The sequence below is a fragment of the Myxine glutinosa genome, chromosome 14 (assembly GCF_964187855.1).
Source record: "Myxine glutinosa chromosome 14, kmMyxGlut1.1, whole genome shotgun sequence".
In the NCBI taxonomy this organism is placed as follows: domain Eukaryota; kingdom Metazoa; phylum Chordata; class Myxini; order Myxiniformes; family Myxinidae; genus Myxine; species Myxine glutinosa.
This window is the reverse complement of record NC_136274.1, coordinates 80285896-80310151: the sequence shown is the minus strand read 5'-3', so window position 1 is coordinate 80310151 and position 24256 is coordinate 80285896. Positions and strand designations below refer to the sequence as shown.

Below are 24256 nucleotides of genomic sequence, written 5' to 3'. Positions count from 1 at the left end.
GATGGGAATAGAGCCTGTGATGGATGCTGTGAAGAGAAACAGGTTGAGATGGTTTGGTCATGTGTTGAGGAAGGATGAAAGTGACTGGTTGAGAAGAGTGATGGGAATGAATGTAGAAGGAAGTAGAGGACGGGGAAGACCGAGAAAGACTTGGCTGAAGACGGTTGAAGAAGAAATGCCGGCAAGGGGGTTAACAAGGAGAGATGCAGAAAATAGGGCAAGATGGAGAAGACGATCATGGGGAACGCAAGGCTAACCCCCACTCTTGCAGGGAAAATGGCCTTAAAATGCCTGTTGTTTTTGTTGTATACATTTTTCTACTGTCTGCATGTCTGGCAGTAAAACAAAATTGATAGTTCCAAAAAGGAAACTTACTCTTTTTGAGGATGTAATAAAGGACAAACAACAGGCATGAATAACTAATGTAATGTGTTAGACAGGGTGATGTAATTGATACTGGGGAAAACCCGGAATTAATTCATTTTTAAGCCTTTTAAACTCGTTAAACGTTTATTTAAATTGAATTACATACTTGAACACTTCATTCTTCTTCTTCTCGTCCTCCTTATTCTCGTCCTTCTTCTCGTCCTCCTCCTCCTCCTCCTCCCTTTACAATGATTGAGATCCAATGGTAAGATCATGCCCTGCATTGACCACGATCTTCCTCCACTCACCTCTGTCCTCGCCAACTCTCTCCACTCTCCAACCAGCCCCACCTTACTGATATCCCTCTTCACACAATCCTCCAATCTCAACGGTGGTCTCCCTCTTTTCCTCCTACCATGTTCCGTCAAGCTCTCTGATCTCTTTGCCATTCCCTCTTCCCCCAACCTCACAACGTATCTAGCCAATCTCAGACAAAATTTCACCAATCTCCTTGTCAGCTCATCTGCACATCAATCTCCTCCCTCAGTTCATCCATCCTTCTATCTACCCTCTTCACTCCCACAATCTTCCTGATCCAGTTGCACTCGCAAACCTGCAACCTTTGCTGTTGTTGTTGTTGTGGTGTGTCAGTGTCAACATTTTCAGACCATAAAGATAGGCCAGTTTTACACAAGCCATCAGAACCTTTCCTTTTAATCTCCTCAATACCTTTCTGTCTGCCATTATTCCTTCCAACCTCCTCCACGCATTTGCACCCACCTGAATCCATCTCCACCCCTCTGCCTCTGATTTACCATCCTATTTCCTAGTCCGATCTCCTTCTCCTCTAACCTGATATTAAATTTATTTTCTTTGCTGCCCGACCCACATCACCTCTGTCTTCTCCATGCTCATTTTCAGCCCATGGCTCTGAAATGCCTCCTTCCACTCCCCCAGTACTTCCTGCATCTCCTGCCTACTCTCCACTGCAACAGCCAGATCATCTGCGGACAACATCCTCCTTTAAATCCCCCTTGTGCTTACCTTCCTGCTTACCACCTCCATCACCATGATAAGCATAAGTGGGCTGAGAGTGCTTTCATGTCTCAAACCGATGTTCACATTGAATTCTTCTGACATCCCAGGACCAACCAAAACTCTTCCCTTCATTCCCTTGTAAATCCCTTCCACCAACCTAACCTCTGCGTCCAGCACTCCCATTCATCTCGATGTCGCCATCACCATCTCTCACTGGAGAACACAAATTGCCTTTTAATACATCCATGTACCTCCAGTTTTGCACGACTTGGACATGTTCTATATGGTGGTGTATATAATAGGAGCTGTGAACCCCTGGGAAGTGGGCAAGGCTTGTGTGGGTGTAGAATCAGGGTGAAGAAGAGGTCGCCAATATGGCTATGTAAGATGCCGATTGTCGCTGTGTTCTAATGGTGATCAATAAATAAAGCTTCCAATTCCGCAAAACCTAAACTCCCTCTGACTCCCTTTGACTGAATTTGGGGAATGGCTCAAGATCTACAAGTTTGTCCTCAATCATAATTGACGTTTGCAGACAGAAGGACAGAAAGACAAACAGAAGTGAACCAATTTCTTAACCCCACTTTGTGCTTTGTGTGCGCAGGGTAATAAGTTGGCATGTCATCTTAACCTTTTGAATTTCCCATGTGTCATAAACATTGCTGCACAAACAGGCCATCCAATCATCTCTGTTAGACCAAATTCCAGCCACGAGCAAAATTGACAAAATCAGTCACTCGACTAATGGCAAAACACCACCGTCTATGATGCCTTTTCATTTTTTTTAGCTTTGTTATCATGATCAGGGAAGTGGACAAAGAAAAGTTTAAAAAAAAAAAAAAAAAAAGGAGGAAAATTCTTCATGCAGCCGAGTAAATCCTGCATGCCAGAGGGGTCAGGGGCACGCCACTCTTGCGCCCCCAATAAATTTTAAGAAATTCAACAGCTTTTCTTTAAATGTGATGCATTAAGAAACGCTTTTACTCCAATAATGGCGTCCAAATTTTCATTTTATCTTGTGAAAATTTAATCAAATCCTGTTTGTGACAGGATATCAAAGTAAATAAAGGAATGTTTGTTTCTTATTAAATAAAAATCATTATGAAAACAGCTGAAAAGAAACATTCAACTTCCACTGCAGTATGATAATAATTCACGATCTACCGTGTATAAAACAATCAGTTTGTGTGTTTGTTTGAACAGATGTCTGTCCCCCTTCATAAGGGTAGGTTTTTAAAGGCCGATCTTTTAACACGAATGTGTGTTCACTGCGGTCTATTTTTGATGACACTAAAATTATTTTCCATAAAAGAGTAATTCTGTCTTTTCTATTGGGATTGTAGATGGTGGCTTGCAAACTGAGCCTCAAGGGCGGTGTACAGAAGTTTTTATTTTGTTTGTTTTTTTAACAATAAATGCAAGGCACAGGGAGGTGAAATTTGCTGCACGTGATGTGCAATGCATGGAGATTAAAACGAGTTTTTTTTTTGTTTTTTTTTTGTATACTGAATCGAGGCTCGTGAAAGTAATTTACGTCTGGAGGATGTCTAATAAATAAAGAACATATAATCACGCCTGACACTGGGCCCAGGCTTCAGACTTTGTCACACTCACGAGGCTGCACTGTCAAATAAACTGTTCCAACGCATCATTTTTGGCAGGCCTTTTTTTAATCAAATAACTAGAGATTAATTTCAAGATAAATATTTTAAGTTCAATTATCGAGACTTTTGCTAATTTAATAACACTAGGGCATGCCCGTACTATATATAAGCTAGGACGTGTCCGTACGTGGGTGCCCGTTCCTTGCCAAAAAAAAAAAAAAAAAAAAATTTGTGTAGGGGTGTGTGTGTGTAAACATCCTAGGGCGTGCCCGTACGTGGGTGCAAAAAAACATGCGTGCAAACAACAACAACAAAAAAAAACTTTGAAACCACGTGGCAGTAACGACCACAGAACCCCCCCCCCCCCCCTCTATTTACATGAATGGTTTGGTCCATTCGCAACGACCACAGAACCCCCCCCCCCCCCTCTATTTACATGCAATGGTTTGGTCCAAAGCGAACGGTTTGGTCCATTCGATGTGATTCGATGATTCGATGTGAATGGTTTGGTCCATTCGCAACGACCACAGAACCCCCCCCCCTCTATTTACATGAATGGTTTGGTCCATTCGCAAAGCCAAAGCGAACGACCACAGAACCCCCCCCCCCCCCTCTATTTACATGAATGGTTTGGTCCATTCGCAACGCCAAAGCGAACGACGAACGGCTAAATCGCCATAGCTCGGTAAGTACTAAGTACTTGTCCGATTAATTTAAAACCTTGAAAAGGCACATCCTCGGGTCCCCAGCAATATACCTGGCAAGTTTCAAGTATATCGGACCGGTAGTTGTCGAGAAACAGCGGTCACAGACAAACAGACAAACGTACAAACGTACAAACGTACAAACGTACAGACAGAGATTACTGGAATTATAGATAGATGCTCCAGTTTTCCTGCATCTTAAAATCATTCCTCCTGCTCCCAAATTTACAGAAATGACAAATGAGGGTACCAAGCAAAGCAAAGCAAATCTTCTGTTAACAGTTTCCACCACAATGAATCTTCACCATCAAATTGAGCGCATAATGAAAGCGATTAATTAAAAAAAACACGAAAGAGCAAACAATTTGAAATGACTACAAATCCCTTAAACTTTAGTTTCCTTGGTTATACACCGATACATAGTCACTAAAATAATACTCGCTACATGCTTATTTCAGTTTTAGGCTCATTATACATGACGCACCTGTCACAACCTGCTCACACATGGAGGACAAAACGTATCACAAACGTGCGGTCACACGAAACACCGCTCAGACGCGTTTTGAGCAAAATAACACCTTTTTTGTTAGCATTCGGAACGGATATGCTGTTAAGCTCAATTCCTCAGTTTAAATTTTGAAATTCACTTCAGGTTAAGAGATTGTAGAGCGTATCGTATTTTAGTTGTAAAACGTGTGCGGAAATTAAATAAAGGCCCGAACACCGTTTCGAGACATTCAGAAAAACGCTTTTAGCAAATTAACACTTTCAGCAGTCAGAACCTAATTTTAAAATTTTTTAACTGCAGAATTTAGCTTAACAGCAGTTCTGGATGTTAAAAAAAGTGTTAATTTGCTTTTAAAAAAGTGTCTCCGTGTAGTGTTTAGTATGACCACAAACGTGTAATACAACACGTGAGGACTCACGTGACTATGCTTACCAGGAGTCCACGTCTATTCCAGTGAGTTTGGCAACACCTCGAGTCAGCTACACTTCGCTCGCCAGGTGTCAACACTTTTCAGTGCCACCTCATTTGTGCTCCACTTTTTGTGCTTAAAAATTCCAAATGTCGAAGCCTTAGAAAATGAAACTAAGCTTTTCCCTTCAAGTTAAATATGACATTTTGAACCACAGAATGGACAAAGCCACACTTCATTTTACTTTTAATAAACTTTTACCAGTGTGACTTAACTATTTATTAATAAGCACAAATTAATGCTTTGGAACTCTTATTTTGGGAACAATCCTGGTTTTTTTTTGTGTCCTTCAGGAATGCATCCTGTATACGAGTTAGCATGATATTCGTTAGTTAGCATGACTGATTTTACAATTTGTTCTGTTTATTCACAATCATTCATTCATAATGTTGCATGGTGTTGGTGGTTGGTAACCGCAAGTTGCATGGTTGGTAATGTTGCATGGTAACCCTGGTGTTGGGCTAGCGGCTAGGGTGCTGGCTTAGGATACCTAGGATCCTGGGTTCGAATCCCGGTCGATTGCTGAATTAACGCCAGGGGGGTTGACTCAGCCTGTCATCCTTCCGAGGTCGGCTAATTGAGTACCAGTTCACTGGTAATTCCCTGTTTGTCGTTAAAGGCGGCAAAAAGGGTTGGCGTCAGGAAGGGCATCCGGCCGTAAAACATTGCTTCAAAAAGGGGACGGAAAAAACAACAACAACCACGGTTCCCGAAAAAGGCCAACCCCCGCTTTGCGGGGAAAAATGGCCTTTAAAGGTGGTTTATTCATTCATAATGTCATTCATGATACCGATGCAACGTTTACATCCAATGCCTCCCGCTCTGCAATCAGACAAACCTTATCTATAATAGAGATGACACTTCCCTCGTTGAGTGTCAGTTCTGAGTCAGCCTCGCCCACAAAGTCATACAGAAGCTGTGCCTGCCACGCACACAAAAAGAACAACACAGGGTGCAAATGTGCACGTGCATATCACAGGAAATGCCGTCATTTGATCAAAATGTAGTTGCAAGTTCATCGAGATAAATTTCTCCAAACGCACTCAAGAAGGAACTTTCAAGTTCAGTGGGCAAACATCATGGTCCATCACTCTGCCATTCTGACGAGTGTATTTTATTTTTCTGCCAAGTCACCTAAAATCCCAGGTATTCAGATTTATAGCACAACAACACGACATGCTTCAATGTATTTGCCAAGTAGAATGACTCATGATGTACAAACAAAATGGCGAGACCTTTAACCCCCCCATCCCACCTCCTCAAACACAACCCATGCCTCCTATTCTTCTTCATCATCGTCCTCTAAAAATCCATTTCATTTTCTTCCACAAAAATTTTCGGCCAAAACTTGCAGCAAAGCAGAGAAAACCAAAACTTGCGGCAATTTTGAACGTCGTGAACCGAGAAAGCCATGTTGTTGGATACACGAGCGGACTGTAAGAAATAACCTTGTCACAGCAACATTTTAGACAAACAAGGGAAGTGAAGTTTTGTTTCCCCGAAAGAGAGAAACTTGCTTTTACCTCGGTACAGCAAAAATGGCTGACTGCCAAACGTTTGAAGGGGAAAGAATTTGATGATGGAAAACAAAGCTTGTTCTAAACATGATAAATCCACCGCTTGAGGACATGGGTGAACTACCATTTGTTTTTCAGTCTACAAGATAAAAAGTGAAACAAACACAGATTTATTTTTTTTCTTCTATACAAGATTGAGGCTCGTGTAAGAGCTAACACATTGAACATGAAAACATGCACAGACACATAAAACATGCAATGAAGGGAGCGGGAGACAAGATGGGGAGAGAGGGGGAAGCACACAAGTACACAAGTACAACATTTGAGAGCAGGGACATCGGGAGATCTGTGGGAGGTAGGGGGCTTGGGGGGTGGGAGATGTAAAAAAAAAAAAAAAAAAAAAAAAACATGGACACTGCTCGGACTTCCAGGAAAGAAGTCGGTATTTGAAAAAAGTGGATCTGGGGTGAATTAACGGGGGTAGAGAAGATCAAGGTTTTGGATGGGGGAAGATAAGAGATGGTGGTGAACAGCTGTTTTAAAGACCTGGAGGGAGGAGTGGGATTGAAGAGAGTGAGGGAGTTTGTTCCAGAGGTGGGAGAAAAGAGGAATGAAAGAGTGAAGGTGAGCAGAGAGCCTAGATTTTGGCAGTTTCACCAGAAGAGGGTTGCAGGCAGATTCTTATTTGCTTCCTCAAAAAACGAAGCAAAGACAGCATCTGAACCCACACTATCTTACTCGAAACAAGAGCAGCAACGAGGCCGAAGCACAAGGTCTGTAGCTCTCACACCCGAGGCAGGTCAGTGGTCTCCCCTGCGGTTTGCTCACTCCACTCTCTCAGCCTTCTGACTCTACCCAGGAACTCTAGGATGCAAGGGTTTTCACAGTAACCCCCACCTAATTAACCTTCCAAAATCCAGGTGGACGGCATACCTTAACTCCTTTGTTCCTCACTTTTATGGAACCAATTCCCAGACGCTCCGTCCCACTCTTCCCTCCAGGGTTTCAAGCAGGCAGTAAATTCATGCGGTCAATCACACCCCACACCACCCCCTTATCAGTGTCTTGGTTTTTACTCCACTAACCCTCCTGAACCCATCTCTTTTGCTTGCAGGTTACAGCATTCCTCTCCTCTTTTTCTGGTCATTCATTCCCTTCTTTGTGTCCAACTGTCCCCTTATTGCACCACTGTCAGTTGATACCCTCCGTCACGCTGCTCTTCCATGAGCTACAATTGTGTTGAGAAAATAAATAACTCAAAACGAATTAACACACCGCCAGATGGTACAAGATACCGGCACACCGAGCTAAAAGTTTCAGAAACTACAGAGAAACTTTCACACAAGAACTACTGAAAAATTTGGTAACACCACGACCACAACTTATGTCTTTCGGAAAAAAAAGAAAGAAAAAAAAAGGCCTCAATTCCCTCAATGCTTCAAAATATTGCTCGGCTCTGTGAAAAAGAAAGAAACTACTATACCTGCCGCACTTTACTACAAAATCATGGAACAAGGTAAGCATCTAAAACGAAAATTCAAATTAATTAATTTTAGCTCATCAGAAACGATCAAGACTACCTGCTCCTCTCTCTAAAAAATAAGTAACTTTTAAAAACTGACAAAAAGAAAAATAAATTAACCGAATTGCATTACCCACAATTATATAAAAGGCCAAAACATTTGGCATGTTTTTTTTTGTTTTTTTTAAACAATCACTTGCCTTTCCCTCTCATTACAATTCCCGGATGTTGAGAGGTCTGCCTGTCCTGGCTTTGACTCTCGCTTTTCAACAATACCTCGAGGAAAGGATGCTTCGGCCATTGCGAACTTTGCGGTCAATAATTTTGTGAGCAAAGTTATTTTTGTCGAGAAAGGGAAACGTTTAAAAAATAATTTAAAAAATTTAAAATAACGATAAAAACATTAACAATAGAAGGATAAATATTCGGTTTCTTGATGTGGTCGTAGCATAAGCTCGATAAATTCCCTGCAAGTTCTTTGTGTGGCCAGTGCAAGTAAGAGTTCAAAAGAGCAGTTCGATTATGGAAATAAATAATCATAAAAAGAGCGACAAGTTCAATGGAAGAAACTTGTCGGCAACAACAATGGAAAAGTTTAAAGGTTTTGATGGAAACCACCATTTGTTTCCATCAGATAACGACAAACTTTTTTTTATTTTTGAAAAAGATAAATGCGTGATAAAAGATTTTAGAAAATTTTTTTTGAAATTCAAACTTCTTTCCTGGAAGTCCTTGCAGTGTTCATATGTTTTATACCTCTCTCACCTCCCCCCTAGCCCTCCCCCTCCCACATTTCTCCCGATGTCCCTGCTCTCAAATGTTGTGTTTGTGTCCTTCCCCCTCTCCCCATCTTGTCTACCGCTCCCCTTGTTTTTTTTGTTTTTTATGTGTCGGTTTCACTTTTTGCGTGATTAATGTTAGCTCTTTCACGAGCCTCGATCTTGTATACAAAAAAAACCCCAAAAAAAACCGTCCTCGGTCCATAATCCGTGGCCACCTTGCGCCCGCCACCACGAGTCTTTTTCTAAGGCACCTTTGCGTCAACCTTTTGATACAACGGATCACACCGTCTGCATAGAGTCCAGTAAGTCGGTGGTTTGAACCCCGACCGAATCATACCAGAGACTCAAAAATAGTACGTACTGCTTCCTCGCTTGACGCTCATTATTGAAAAAGGATAGAGCACGGACACACCACCGTAGGTTGGCAACTAATGCACAGGCCTGTTGGGACTGAAAGGGCTACTCCAGTGTTGAAGTTCCTTCGTAAGGGCACTCACATTTACAGAAAGTAACTTTACTCATGAAGTAATGAACACCGTCCCTTCCTCAGCATTAAAAACATTATCGACCCCATGCGAGACAATTTCAAAAGATCTGCTGAAGACCACTCGCCCAATATAACAGAATATTGCTCCAGACAAAGATGATCATTTGAAGGAAACTCTGTCACAAGTGACAAAAAGTGTATAAAAAAAGAAAAAAAAAAAAAAAGACATGCCATTCAAGTTATTATTCAGAATAAACACCACAAACAGTATTGTGTAAAAACTAACAATGACAGATTATATCACAAGAACGACAAATAAAAAATAAAAGCACTGGTTGGGCATCAAAAATTGCAAAGGAGAAAGGTGGGGGAATAGGGGAGAAAAAGGGGGCCCCGCAACTGGGACATGGAAAGGGGGCACGCAACTGGGACGTGGGGAGGGGGCACGCAACTGGGACGTGGGGAGGGGGCACGCGTAACTGGAACACAGGGGGGCACGCGCAACTGGAACACAGGGGGGGCACGCGCAACTGGAACACAGGGGGGCACGCGCAACTGGAACACAGGGGGGGCACGCGCAACTGGAACACAGGGGGGGGCACGCGCAACTGGAACACGGGGGGGGGCACGCGCAACTGGAACACGGGGGGGGCACGCGCAACTGGAACACGGGGGGGGGGGCACGCGCAACTGGAACGTGGAGGGGGGGGGGGGAGATGTTCACACAAGTGGGATTTGTGCGGGGAAGAAGCAGGACACAACTCGGACGAGAAGCTAAAGGGAAGAGAAGAGTTGCTACAAATTGGATGAGCTGTAAAGAAAGGGACGAGGTGGGGCCGGTAGGGGGACAGCAATAAAGTTTGGGGGTAACGACACAAATCAATTGGTTTTTCAAATTAACTTTAGAGAAGTTAACAAGGAAGAATAAAATAAAATAAAAAGGTTAGTACTTGTAGAAGTTTTTTCGCTTTTTGTTTGTTTGCGATGAGTCATTAAAACTTCAGACAAACTTTTAGACAAACTAAAAGCGGAAGACAACAAAGTGTGAATCCAGGGTTAAACCCAACGGATCACAAACAGCACACCTTAAAAGCGCCGCACAAACACCCGAACCCTTGGGCTGGAGTTTCGTGCTCTGATCGTCATCTCACCTGCGTCGACATCCCGCGTATGGCCAGAACTACCGAGAATCAACCATACACACTGCCACACCTCAATTCCGAGCACAATCCTCCACAGCTCACTCTACACTATCGATACACTCCTATTAAACACAATACACACGAAACTTCTCCTTTTGTCTATTTTTGCTTTAAAAATTAAAAGGGAACATATTACCTATTAGTCACCTCCTTCTCGTGTTTATCTTCACATTTGAGGATTCGAATTTCTAAGATTTAATAAATTTTCTAACATCACACTTGCAACAGATTAACTATATAAAGCTGTGGCAAATAGAATAAATAAAAAGCCTTAACAAAAGGTTTTCATCTATATTTTTGATACAGCCACGAACTATACCGCCATGATAACATATAGCGATCCAGAAACTAACACATTTACCTCATGAAATTTGTCAACTAGTAAAACGAATCTCACACAAAAGGAATCACACAAGAAACTACAAGGTAGGAGGTCAGTAAGCCCATCAAGCTTGCGCAATCCTGCAGATGTCCTATATCCTCGTACGGTGGGTGCCGGTGCCTCCAGCTCTAATAATCCCCAAAGTTTATTGGTACCTCTGCAAGTCTGCAGGGCGAGCCACAAGTCCCAGGATACGGTTTTAGCTGTTTATACACGACTTGTTTGTACCATGTATTTATAAATGTTTAATTTTTTTCAGGTACGGTAATACAAATAATACATCAAACCGAGATGGCAAACAGCACTCCATTGACAGTGGAGAGAAGGTGGTGGCAGTGGTGTGGCACCACGAGACGAGGAACACAAACAAGACGATGAAACAGGTGCAAGAAGACTTTGACGAGCGTTTTGGAAATCCAGCACCGTCAAAATCAAATCTTCATCTTTGGGAAAAAGGGAATTTCAGACTGGAATAGTACTGGACAGCAGGCGCAGCGGATGCCCCAAAAATCCCTGATTTTTGGAATTCAAAACATTAAAACTTCCGATCTTAGATCTCTGAAAAAATCATTACGGAAACGTTCTGCAGAGTTGGGTGTTTTGTATTCATTGTTACGTCACACAAAGAAAGGAGATTTTCACATGAAACCAGATAAAAACAAATGTCATTTGTGAATTGTCAGGATGCAGTTCTCACCTGACCACTTGTGACGTCACAGCTAAGGTGGTACAATGTCATATCACATATCGCATCTATTGATGAACTGAAACAACGCATTCAGAAAGCATTTGTCACCATAACGCATGGTAATTTTGCACCATAACACATGGTAATTTTGCACCATAACGCATGGTAATTTTGCACCGTAACACATGGTCATTTTGCACCATAACACATGGTAATTTTGCACCGTAACACATGGTAATTTTGCAAGATAACACATGGTAATTTTGCACCATAACACATGGTAATTTTGCACCATACGCATGGTAATTTTGCACCATAACACATGGTAATTTTGCACCGTAACATGGTAATTTTGCACCATAACACATGGTAATTTTGCACCATAACACATGGTAATTTTGCACCATAACACATGGTAATTTTGCACCATAACACATGGTAATTTTGCACCATAAGACATGGTAATTTTGCACCGTAACACATGGTAATTCTGCACCATAACACATGGTAATTTTGCACCGTAACACATGGTAATTCTGCACCATAACACATGGTAATTCTGCACCATAACACATGGTAATTCTGCACCATAACACATGGTAATTTTGCACCGTAACACATGGTAATTCTGCACCGTAACACATGGTAATTCTGCACCATAACACATGGTAATTTTGCACCATAACACATGGTAATTTTGCACCATAAGACATGGTAATTTTGCACCGTAACACATGGTAATTCTGCACCGTAACACATGGTAATTCTGCACCGTAACACATGGTAATTCTGCACCATAACACATGGTAATTTTGCACCATAAGACATGGTAATTCTGCACCATAACACATGGTAATTTTGCACCGTAACACATGGTAATTCTGCACCGTAACACATGGTAATTCTGCACCATAACACATGGTAATTTTGCACCATAACACATGGTAATTTTGCACCATAAGACATGGTAATTTTGCACCGTAACACATGGTAATTCTGCACCATAACACATGGTAATTTTGCACCATAACACATGGTAATTTTGCACCATAACACATGGTAATTCTGCACCATAACACGGTAATTTTGCACCATAACACATGGTAATTTTGCACCATAACACATGGTAATTTTGCACCATAACACATGGTAATTTTGCACCATAACACATGGTAACGTTGCACCATAACACATGTGTTACTTGTATACACCTGTATACAAGTTTTATTTACAAGTTTAATTTGCAGATGGAGTGCCTGGCACGAGTGTACCAGCAATGGAAACCTTTGGTCAGAAGGACATCAGCCATAATGCCATGCATGCTGCTGTGGCGGTTACCTTATGTGCAGGTAACCATTACCTTATTTGGGCATAATACACGTGCACGGGCCTGTTGGACTTTTGGTTGTGCGGACGTGACGCACGCGCGGTTGCCGGAGCCACGCCCTCCGAAGAGGGCTTTTGGCTTTATATAAGCGTGCCGACTTCCGTTTGAGTTTAGTGTTCTGGATCTTGCTGTTACAATAAACCATCTTCGAACCCTACGAATGGCCTCGTTCTCTCGCCTTCCGCGACTCCTAAACTGCCATGTTGGTTGTCACTTCCCCAGAAAGGATAGCATCAGTAGCTCTACAATCTAGCAAGTTTATCTCGTTATTCTGACTTACTGCAATGGAAGGTTACACTAATTATTTGGCCTTGTTAATCTTTTGCCTCTTGTTTAGTTTCCCAACCAATATGGCGCCCGCACACAGTATCATGGCTCCTGAAGCCCCTCTATACACAAGTGTACCATGCATAAAATGAATAACCATAGATGGTGTTCATAGAATACTTACCCTGCACAGTCAAATTGGTGCGAGCCAACCCTTCTGTTTTTGAAGGGTTGTTTTTTTGATCCAATATGGCTGCCAGACCACGTGAGCGATTACCTCACTAGTTTCTATTTTCTAATAGAATTGATGCATAGTTCATGCTCAATAAATTTCAAACTAATCAGACTAAGCGTTGTCCCTGTCGAATTATGTCATAATTAAGGCACCAATGATGTCATCGTTAACACCTATTCTGCATGTGGAGTTCTTTACAATGAGCCATGATTAATTTTTTTCCATGGAGCGGTTTTGGAGATAAAGAGGTACATTTCTTGGTTTTTCCAAGATAGCGCCTGTACCACGTGACCTATAACGTCATAATTATCAATAAATTATTCTACAGGAGTTGGTGCTCCTACGGTGAAAATTTCGTGTCCATCAGACCAACAGTTGCAGAGAAAAAAAAATTCATACTGACCGGATGAAGCATTATACTTGTCGAATGATGACGTCACAATGAAGGCACCGATGACATTATTAACAAATCTTATTCCCCATGGCGAGTACTTGACAATGAGCCATGTTTCATATTTTTCCATGGAACGGTTTTCGGAGATGCAGAGGCATGAAGTTTTTCCAAGATAGCGCCTGTACCACGTGACCTATGACGTCATAATCTATATATATAAAACAGTTTGTGTGTGTGTAATGTTACCGATAGACTCCTAAACGGAGAGGCTTATGTGCTGGATATTTGGCATAGACATGGCCATTGAGCCTGGGACGAACATGGCCGAACTCAAAATATTTGACGATCCATATTTTTTATTCATTTTTACCTCAGCGCATTTCAGCGAAGTACCCGCTAATCTCAGCCGGTTCCAGAGCAGCTCGCTGATTCGCTCAGAGCGATCACGTGATGTTCCATTCCCGCCGTCAGACTGATTCGCTCAGAGCGATCACGTGATGTTCCATCCCGTCACACGTCACACGTTTTTTCACCTTTTATGCGATCGTGTTTTGTATCGATTTTGTGCGATATGAATTAAATGTCTTTGAAACAGCTGTGAAACGTCTTTCCACAACCCTTCCATAACCGATTGGAGCAGTTTATTGCCGTACAAAACGAGATCCGCGAAACGATGTTGGTCGAGTCGTGCTGACCAAGATGGCGACACGGCGGCTTCACTTTTCACGGAGTATGAGCGTTCTATATATTTTCAATTCAGTGCGCCCGTGATTTGTGGCATAGACATGACCATTGGGCCTTCACGGTGTAATTTGTGCGAGGCTTTTGTCCGAGTGAGCTTGAGTCGAGAGGGCGAATGTACGGGTTGGGAATGTACGGGTCTCCCTTCCCCCACCCGGCAACGCCGGTACTGGAGGACGTCACAGGATCGGTGAGTCTCCAAATCCGCTTCGTGCTGTTGCGAATATGCAGGACTATGTCCGATTGTTGTGCTGCTCTCCGACCATGAGAACTGCAACGTCATTGTTGACTGGCCATCCCCTTCCCTCCCCCCTTCCCCCTCCCCCCTCCGTCCCCCCCTCCCTTCCCCCTCCACCCTACCCCTCCCCTTCACCCCTCCCCTTCTCCCCTCCCCCTCTCCCCTTCTCCCCTCCCCTTCTCCCCTCCCCCTCCCCCTCCCCTTCTCCCCTCCCCCTCCCCTTCTCCCCCCTCCATTTCCCCCCCTCCCTTTCCCCCTCCCCCTCCCCCTTACCCCTCCCCCCTCCACCCTACCCCCTCCCCTTCACCCCCCCCTCCCTTTTCCCCCTCCCCTCCCCCACCCTTCTCCCCTCCCCCCCCTCTTCTCCCCTCCCCCCCTCTTCTCCCCTCCCCCCCCCTCTTCTCCCCTCCCCCGTTCCCCTCCCCTCCCCTCCCCCGCCCGGCAATGCTGGGTACTTCTGCCGGGTCCCCCCCTCCGCCTCCCCCCTCCCACCCCTCCCCCTCCCATCCCTCACCCTCCCATCCCTCACCCTCCCCATCCCGCCCTCTTCCCTCTCCCCTCCCCCCTCCCCCATTCCCCCCTCCCCCATTCCCCCCTCCCCTCCCCCCTCCGGCCCCTCCCCCCTCACCTCCCCCCTCCCCCCCTTTCCCCACCCGGCAATGCCGGGTACTTCTGCTAGTTATCAATAAAATATTCTACAGGAGTTGGTGCTCCTACGGTGAAAATTTCATGTCCATCAGACCAACAGTTGCAGAGAAAAAAAATTCATACTGATCGGATGAAGCATTATACTTGTCGAATTATGACGTCATAATGAAGGTACCGATGACATCATCATTAACATATCTTATTCCCCATGGGAAGTATTTGACAATGTACCATGTTTAAATTTTTTCCATTGAGCGGTTTCGGAGATATAAAGGTGTAGTAATTTTCGATTTTTCCAACATGGCGCCTGTACCACGTGACTTATGACGTCATAATTATCATTAAAAATTCCACAGGAGGAGGCGCTCCTATGGTGAAAATGTGGTGTCCATCAGATTAACACTTGTAGAGAATTTTTTTTTTCATACTGATGACATTAAGCGTTGTACTTGTTAAATCATGATGTTGTAGCGGTTGCCGCTGAGCATACACATCGCCTTACACAGGCCGAAGAAGCAACCAGGGAGCGATCACTGTACCGGGCTCGCCCAGGCCGCCCGGGCACGCCCGGTCTCGCCTTTCCCGGGCATGTCCAGACTCGCCTTTCCCGGGCTCGCCCAGGCCGCCCGGGGACGCCCAGTCTCACCTTTCCGGGCATGCCCAGACTCGCCTTTCCCGGGCTCGCCCGGGCACGCCCGGTCTCGCCTTTCCCGGGCATGTACAGACTCGCCTTTCCCGGGCTCGCCCAGGCCGCCCGGGCACGCCCAGTCTCGCCTTTCCCGGGCAAACGCTCAGGCATGACGTGTTTGATTGCATATATATATTGCTGCCCGATAAACGGGCTTTTCAGAGTACCCGAGTTTTGGTTTTGCTCAATAAAGAAACTCGGCCGAATTCCCGTATTTTGTCGCGTCAATCCTTTCGACTCGCGTAGGAGCACAGCTCCTTCACTGGTGACCCCCGACATAGACACGGCAGTTGCCCTTAAACTGCCTACCTTCTGGGAGGCTCACGCGGCGGTTTGGTTCGCCCAGGCGGACTCCCAGTTTGCCCTGCGAGGCATTACCGCCGACGACACCCGCTTCCACCATGTGGTAGCGGCACTCGGCTCCACCACCGCGGCCCACGCCCTGGGCCTCCTCCAGCACCCGCCAGCCGCTGAAAAGTATGGCGCGATCAAGACGCTCCTCCTCGACGCATTCGCCCTCTCACCGGCAGAACGCGCACGATGCCTGTTCGACCTGCCCGAGCTCGGCGACACGCGCCCGTCCGAACGAATGGACTACATGCTCTCGCTGCTCGGTGAGCACTCCCCGGATTTTCTTTTCCGAGAGCTGTTCCTCCGCCAGCTGCCTAGCCAGGTACGCTTCGCCCTGGCAGGCACGCAGATCACGGATCCCCGCGCCCTCGCCAGGGAAGCCGACAAGATCTCCTCGGCAGGCCAGCACATCGGGGCGGCTACCTGGAGCCCGCCGCCGTCCGAGGCGACGCCCATGGCGCCCGAGCGCCCGGTGCGGTTGGAGGCCGAACTGCCGGTGCAACTGGCGGCCGCCACGCCGCGCCGACCACTTCCAACACGACGGCCGGGGCCTCCACCTGACCAGGCGTGGTGTTATTACCACGCCAGGTTCGGACACAAGGCTCGGACATGCCGACCCCCGTGCACTTTCGGCAAGTCGGGAAACGGCCGGGCCGGCATTCATTACCAGCCATGAGCGCCGGCCACTCGGGCAACTTGCTTTTCATGAAGGACAAAGCGTCCGGGCGGCGTTTCCTTTGTGACACCGGCACCCAACTGAGCGTCATACCCGCCTCCGAGCAGGACAGGCAGACCGCCGTTTGCGGCCCCTCCTTGGTCGCTGCCAATGGATCGGCAATCCGCACCTTCGGCCCGTGCAACGTCACCCTCTGCTTCGGCAGCCAGCGCTTTAATTGGACCTTTGTGACGGCGAGCGTGCCCATGGCTTTGCTAGGCGCCGACTTCCTCTGCGCGCACGGGCTGCTGGTCGACGTCAAACGGCGTCGCCTTGTCAACGCCGAGACTTTCAGCTCCCTGGCATGCACGATGAGCAGCTCAGCGCCGACCGAACTAGCATGCGCCCTCCCGGCGGCGAACGAGTTCGCTCGCCTGCTCGCAAAGTTCCCGGCCCTCATGCGGCCGACGTTTTCGGCCGTCGCAGTGAGACATGGTATCGAGCACCACATACCAACTACGGGCCCGCCGGTCTACGCCAGAGCCCGCCGCCTCGACCCGGCCAAGCTCGCCGTGGCAAAGGCCGAGTTCAACGCGTTGGAGCACCACGGCATCGTGCGGCGCTCCGAAAGCGCGTGGGCCTCGCCACTGCACATCGTGCCGAAGCCGGGGGGCGGCTAGTGCCCATGTGGCGACTACCGCCGCCTCAACAACGTTACCACCCCCGACAGGTATCCGGTCACGCATATCCAGGACTTTTCCGCCCGTTTGGCGGGGCGGGTCATTTTCTCGAAAATTGACTTAATACGGGGATACGACCAGGTACCTGTCAGGCCGGCCGATGTCACGAAAACGGCCGTCATCACGCCGTTCGGCCTGTTCAAATTCCTGAGGATGCCGTTTGGCCTCAAGAACGCGGCCCAGGCGTTCCAGCGCTTGATGGACGGCGTGCTGTGCGACCTGCCGTTCCTCTTCGTCTACCTGGACGACATCCTCGTCGCCAGCACGTCCCGGGCCGAGCACCTCCTCCACCTCCGAACACTGTTCGGGCGCCTCAGCGAGCATGGCTTAATCGTCAACCCGGCCAAATGCCACTTCGGCACGAAGGCCGTTGACTTTTTGGGCCACCACATCACCAGGAACGGGGCCGTGCCGCTGCCAACCAAGGTCGAGGCCATCACCGAGTTCCCGCGTCCCCGCTCCATCAAGGCCCTGTGGGAGTTCCTCGGCATGGTGAATTTCTACCACCGTTTCGTGCCCCGCACTGCTCAGCTCATGCGGCCCCTTTACAAAGCCCTCCGGGGCAAGCCGGCCAAGCATGATGTCGTCTGGTCCGCAGCCATGGACGCGGCATTCACAGGCGCAAAGCTGGCCCTCGCCGACGCAACGCTGCTTGCTCACCCGGTGCTCGACGCTCCTATCGCCCTCACTACAGACGCCTCCGACTACGCGGTGGGCGCCGTACATGAACAATGGGTGAACGGGGTTTGGCAGCCGCTCGCTTTTTTTAGCCGGCAACTCCGGCCGAACGAGCTAAAATATAGCACATTTGACCGCGAGCTCCTCGGTCTATACCTGGCCGTTCGCCATTTCCGCCACCTCCTGGAGGGCCGCCCGTTCACGGCTTTCGTCGACCACAAGCCGTTGGTTTACGCGATGGCCAAAGTCACGGAGCCGTGGTCGGCCTGCCAGCAGCGCCACCTCTCCGCCGTGTCAGAGTTTACCACGGACATCCGGCACTTCGCCGGAAAAGACAACGCCGTGGCCGACTGTCTTTCTCGGGCCAGCGCGAACACGGTCCACCTCGGCGTGGACTTCGCGCTCATGGCGGCCGACCAGACCACCGACACCACGGTGCAAGCCCTTCGGGCGGTGGACACGGGCCTCCGCCTGGCCGACGTCCCCTTCGCGGACACTGTCCTGTTCTGCGACGTCTCCCAAGGCCAGCCTCGCCACGTCATGCCCGTTACCTGTCAGCGCCGCGTTTTCGCCTCCCTCCACGGCCTTTCCCACCCGGGCCGGAAAGCTTCCCAGAAGCTGGTGTCGGCGCGTTTCGTCTGGCACGGACTTCGACGGGACGTCCGCGATTGGGCCAACGCCTGCACGGCCTGCCAGCGGGCCAAGGTCCACCGCCACACCCAGGCCCCGCTGGCACCTTTCACCATGCCCGAACGGCGTTTCGACCACGTCAACGTGGACCTGGTGGGCCCCTTCCCCCATCACGAGGATTCACACACCTGCTCACCATGGTGGACAGGACCACCAGGTGGCCGGAGGCCGTTCCCCTCGTTTCCACCACCACTGCCGAAGTGGCGCAGGCTTTCATCGCCACCTGGGTCGCCCGTTTCGGCGCACCGGCAGACATCTCTTCGGACCGCGGTCCGCGGTTCACCTCCGAGCTGTGGGGCGCGGTCACCCGCAACCTGGGGGTCAAGCTCCACCGTACCACGGCCTACCACCCCCAAGCCAATGGGTTGTGTGAGCGTTTTCACCGCTCCATGAAGGCCGCGCTCATGGCCGGCCTTCAGCACGGCGGTTGGACCGACCGGCTGCCGTGGATCCTTTTGGGCCTCCGCACAGCCCCCAAGGAGGACCTCCAGGCGTCCACCGCCGAGCTCGTCTACGGCCAGCCGCTACGCATCCTGGGCGAGTTCGTGCCCGACGCTACCAGTCCCTGGTCCGCAGCTCGCCAGCGCTCGGTCCTCCAGGAGGCCGCCCGACGGTTTGCCCCCGTGCCAACGTCCCGCCATGGTGGCCCCCAGTCCTACGTCCCCCCAGCGCTTCACACAGCGGAGTACGTTTTTGTGCGTCATGACGCACACCGGGGGCCACTCCGGCCGCCGTACGACGGGCCCTTCCGGGTCCTGCGACGGGACGACAAGTCTTTCGTCGTCGACGTCGGCGGCAGGTCGGACCGGATTTCGGTGGACCGGCGCACGTGGACGTCGACCAACCACCACGGTTGGCTCTTCCTCCGCGGCGAGGCCGCCCCCCGTCCACGGTTCCCCCCGCTCGACCACCCACCACCACACCGGACCCCCCCCCCCCGACCCTCCAGGGGTCGCTTCGGCTGTGTCATCAGGACCCCCATTAAATTGACCCTGCCGGTGCAAGTCGATTCTGGGGGGGCGCGTGTAGCAGTTGCCGCTGAGCATACACAATCGCCTTACACCGGCCGAAGAAGCAACCAGGGAGCGATCACTGTACCGGGCTCGCCCAGTCCGCCCGGTCTCGCCTTTCCCGGGCATGTCCAGACTCGCCTTTCCCGGGCTCGCCCAGGCCGCCCGGGGACGCCCAGTCTCGCCTTTCCCGGGCATGCCCAGACTCGCCTTTCCCGGTCTCGCCCAGGCCGCCCGGGCACGCCCGGTCTCGCCTTTCCCGGGCATGTCCAGACTCGCCTTTCCTGGGCTCGCCCAGGCTGCCCGAGGACGCCCAGTCTCGCCTTTCCCGGGCATGCCCAGACTCGCCTTTCCCGGGCTCGCCCAGGCCGCCCGGGCACGCCCAGTCTCGCCTTTCCTGGGCAAACGCTCCGGCATGACGTGTTTGATTGCATATATATATTGCTGCCCGATAAACGGGCTTTTCAGAGTACCCGAGTTTTGGTTTTGCTCAATAAAGAAACTCGGACGAATTCCCGTCTTTTGTCGCGTCAATCCTTTCGACTCGCGTAGGAGCACAGCTCCTTCAATGTCATAATGAAGGCACCGATGACATCATCATTAACGCCACTTATTCCCCCTGGGGAGTACTTGACAATGAGCCATGTTTCAATTTTTTCCCATTGAGCTGTTTCGGAGATATAGAGGTGTAACGTTTTTTCAAAATGGCGTCCATACCACGTGACCTATGACGTCATAATTATGAATGAAAAAAATCTACATGCGAAGGCGCTCCCATGGTAAAATTTCATGTCAATCGGACCAACAGTTGCCAAGAAAATGGATTTTTTAAATGCAGACACGTACGTACGCAACAGCATGCCTAACCCTGCTTTTCGCTTGGCGAGTGCAGGGTAATTATGATTTTCAAATGGACTCGATTCTGACGTGCTCCCGAATCCGGAAGTGAACAGATGACGATGTTGGAACCCATCTGTATCTGTGGATCGGTCCCATCGGCCGATGGGTCTGACCCATCTGTGGATGCACGAGAAATGACAATGCAGACCCATCGGCCGATGAGTCTGCGCCATCTGCGGATGTGTTGTTCACCTTGAAGGAATGTGTTGACAGAATGGTGCTCTTCAATCAGGTACACAGTCATTGGAATTACATGTGGTAGGTAGGTCACAATTACATGTGACCACTTCCGGTCCGGTATGAAGAGGACGCAGGCGTCACATGCTCGCCGCTTCTTCGACCGGGCCACTGTCAGTTGCTTTCTTTTTTGGTGGTCGTGCGGATTTTTTGGCCATTGAGTCTGCCCTCTGCATAGCCCCGGCTCTGCTCCCTGCTTCGCCTGCTCGCTGTTTCCTCGGGCGCGCTCTCGTGGGTTGTGACCATCGCAGCGGTTTGGTGGCGGTTTCCCGCCGTGATCTAGATTTGTAGCGGCGGCGGTCGATTTCCGCTGCATTTTCCGCTTTGCCGTGATCAACCTTGGCCTCGTGATCGTCTCTTTGCTCCTGCCTGCCCTCTGCTTGGTCCTGGCTCTGCTCCTGGCTTCACCTACCTGGCTCCTTCGTTTCCTCGGGCCCGCTCTCGTGGGTTGGGACCATTGTTTCACCTCCTAAACCTTGGCCTCGTGCTCGTCTCTCCGCTCCTGCCTGCCATGGCTCTGCGGTACTCCGCCGCAAGGCTCCTTCTGCTCAATACCCGCTCCACCCCATCATGCATCTCTGCCATCAAATCAAATGGACTCCTCCGACGACCCAGGTACATTCACCGTGGCTCCGGTCGTAAGTTTGTTTATTTGCAATCAGGTCACTCCATCCCCGTCCTCTGGTCGGCTCAGCGCACTCTCACTTTTCGTCCCAGCGCACCTGGTCACAGCAACGCACACGATCGCACCTCCTGCCTACGAACCCTGGCTAAATCACCTGAATTCATCCCTGCTGTTCAAAACAACATCAAGCTCACCCTGTTCAACACCCGGTCCCTCAACAACAAATGCCTCATCCTGAACGAATACATCCTGGATAACAAACTGGACTTTCTCTGTCTCACCGAAACCTGGCAACAACCTCTGGACTACTACACACTCAACCTCACCACACCCAATGGATATTCCTACGTCAATAAACCACGCTCGGAGGGCCGAGGTGGTGGAATTGCCGTTATCCACCGTCAAGACATCAAGACCAACCTCATCTCCATCTCTTCTGCTCCATCATTTGAACACCTGGCTTTTAAACTCTCTGGTCGCACGCAGTCAGTCATGGCTGTCGTCTACCGCCCTCCCAAACCACACCCATCATTCCTGTCTGACTTCTCCTACTTTCTGACCCAGCTATGTTCCCTCTCCCCCTCAATCCTCCTCCTTGGTGATTTCAATATCCACATGGACTCCACTGACTCCACAATAACCACTGACTTCACTGATTTACTCACCTGCTTTAACCTCACTCAACATGTCGACTTTCCTACCCATATCCGTGGTCACATTTTGGACCTTGTCTGCTCCACTGGATTAAATTTGCACCATCTCTCTGGCTCCGACCTCACCCTCTCTGACCACTTAGCCATCACTCCGACCATCAACATCCCCGCCCCAACACCAAGGCATTATCGCACTATCAACTTCCGTAAGCTAAACGCTCTTTCACCTACCTCATTCTCATCCACCCTCTCTGAAAAAATGTCCACTTCTCCCTTCATTGACCTCCACACCCCTTCCGACCTCACTGACTACTACAACCACACTCTCTCCTCCTGCCTTGACCAGCTTGCGCCTGTAAAAACCAAAACAGTTTCTTTCACCCATTCTGCTCCCTGGTTTACCCCTGAACTCCGCCTGATGAAAACTCGTGCTCGCCAACTTGAAAGACTCCGCAATAAAACGGGTCTGACAGTTCACTCCCAAGCCTACAAGGACCACCTACAACACTACAAAGATGCCCTCTCCCGCGCCCGCTCCGCCTACTACTCTCAAATTATCCACTCTGGCTCCGGAAACCCAAAAGCACTCTTCTCGACAATAAACAAACTCCTCCGCCCCCTGAACACCACCACCCAGTCATTCACAGTAGACAACTGCATCTCCTTCCTCTCTTTCTTCCAATGCAAAATTGACAACATCTACAACAGCTTGACCACCGCCGCACCCGCTCCTCCTCCAACCACCTGCCCCCCCTTGTCCTGCCATCCCCTGTCTCGGTTCTCCCCAATCTCCCCTACTGACCTCTCTGAACTCCTCATAGGAATGAAAACTGCCACCTGCACTCTTGACCCCATCCCCTCCAGCTTTGTCAAGGCCTCCCTCCCTGCTCTCTCTCCACTTATCATTGCAACAATAAACTCCTCCCTGTCTACAGGCATCGTCCCACCTTCCCTCAAAATTGCTGCTGTTACCCCCATTCTAAAAAAACCTGGTCTAAACCCTGACACCCTAAACAACTTCAGACCCATCTCCAACCTACCCTTTCTGTCAAAAGTTTTGGAACGCGCTGTAGCCACTCAACTCAAACATCATCTCTCTGCCAATAACCTGTATGAAACATTCCAATCCGGATTCCGCTCCAACCACAGTACTGAAACTGCTCTCTTCAAAATCACCAACGACCTTCTCCTCTCCTCTGACGCTGGCAACCTCAACATTCTCGTCCTCCTCGACCTCAGCGCTGCCTTTGACACCATCGATCACACCATCCTCCTCACCCGACTTGAATCCACCTTTAACGTTACCGGCACTGCCCTCTCTTGGATTAAATCATACCTCTCTGACCGACGCCAGTTCATCTCCATCAATAACTGCAAATCCCCCACTGCTCCCCTCCCCCAAGGTGTCCCCCAAGGTTCAGTTCTTGGCCCCCTCCTCTTCATCCTTTACCTGTCCCCCCTCGGTCACTTAATCCACCGTCATGGTCTCCAATTCCACTGCTTCGCCGATGACATCCAGCTTTTCATCTCCACCAAGTCCGTCTCCACCGACACCCACTCTATCCTGACAAACTGCATCACTGAAATAAAATCCTGGCTTCAAATCAACTTCCTCAAGCTTAACTGTGATAAATCTGAAATAATCATCATTGGCCCAAAAACGCTCACCAAATCCACCCATAACTTTGCCCTCAACATCGACGGTATCCCAGTATCCACCTCCCCTCACATCCGGAATATTGGACGTCATCTTTGACCAAACCCTTTCCTTCGACAAATACACTAAACAGATCACAAAGTCAGCCTTCTTTCACCTGAAAAACATTGCCCGTCTCCGCTCATCCCTCTCC

General features: G+C 49.0%; 1 protein-coding gene across 3 annotated transcripts in view; it reads right to left on the bottom strand.

The window, feature by feature from the left end:
- The window catches only part of LOC137439281 (sorting nexin-9), a 55885-nt gene that overhangs the window by 30507 nt on the left and 1122 nt on the right, over positions 1 to 24256 (bottom strand). The window contains exons 2-3 of one of the 3 annotated variants that reach the window (XM_068135011.2): positions 11279 to 11345; positions 5528 to 5611 (exon numbers count right to left, since the gene is read on the bottom strand). In XM_068135011.2, coding sequence (XP_067991112.2) covers positions 5528 to 5611; positions 11279 to 11345 — 151 coding nt within the window. Of the gene's footprint in view, positions 1 to 5527; positions 5612 to 10148; positions 10345 to 10861; positions 10907 to 11278; positions 11346 to 24256 lie in introns of those variants that run through there. The other 2 variants (XM_078768393.1, XM_078768395.1) reach the window with 2 other exon arrangements.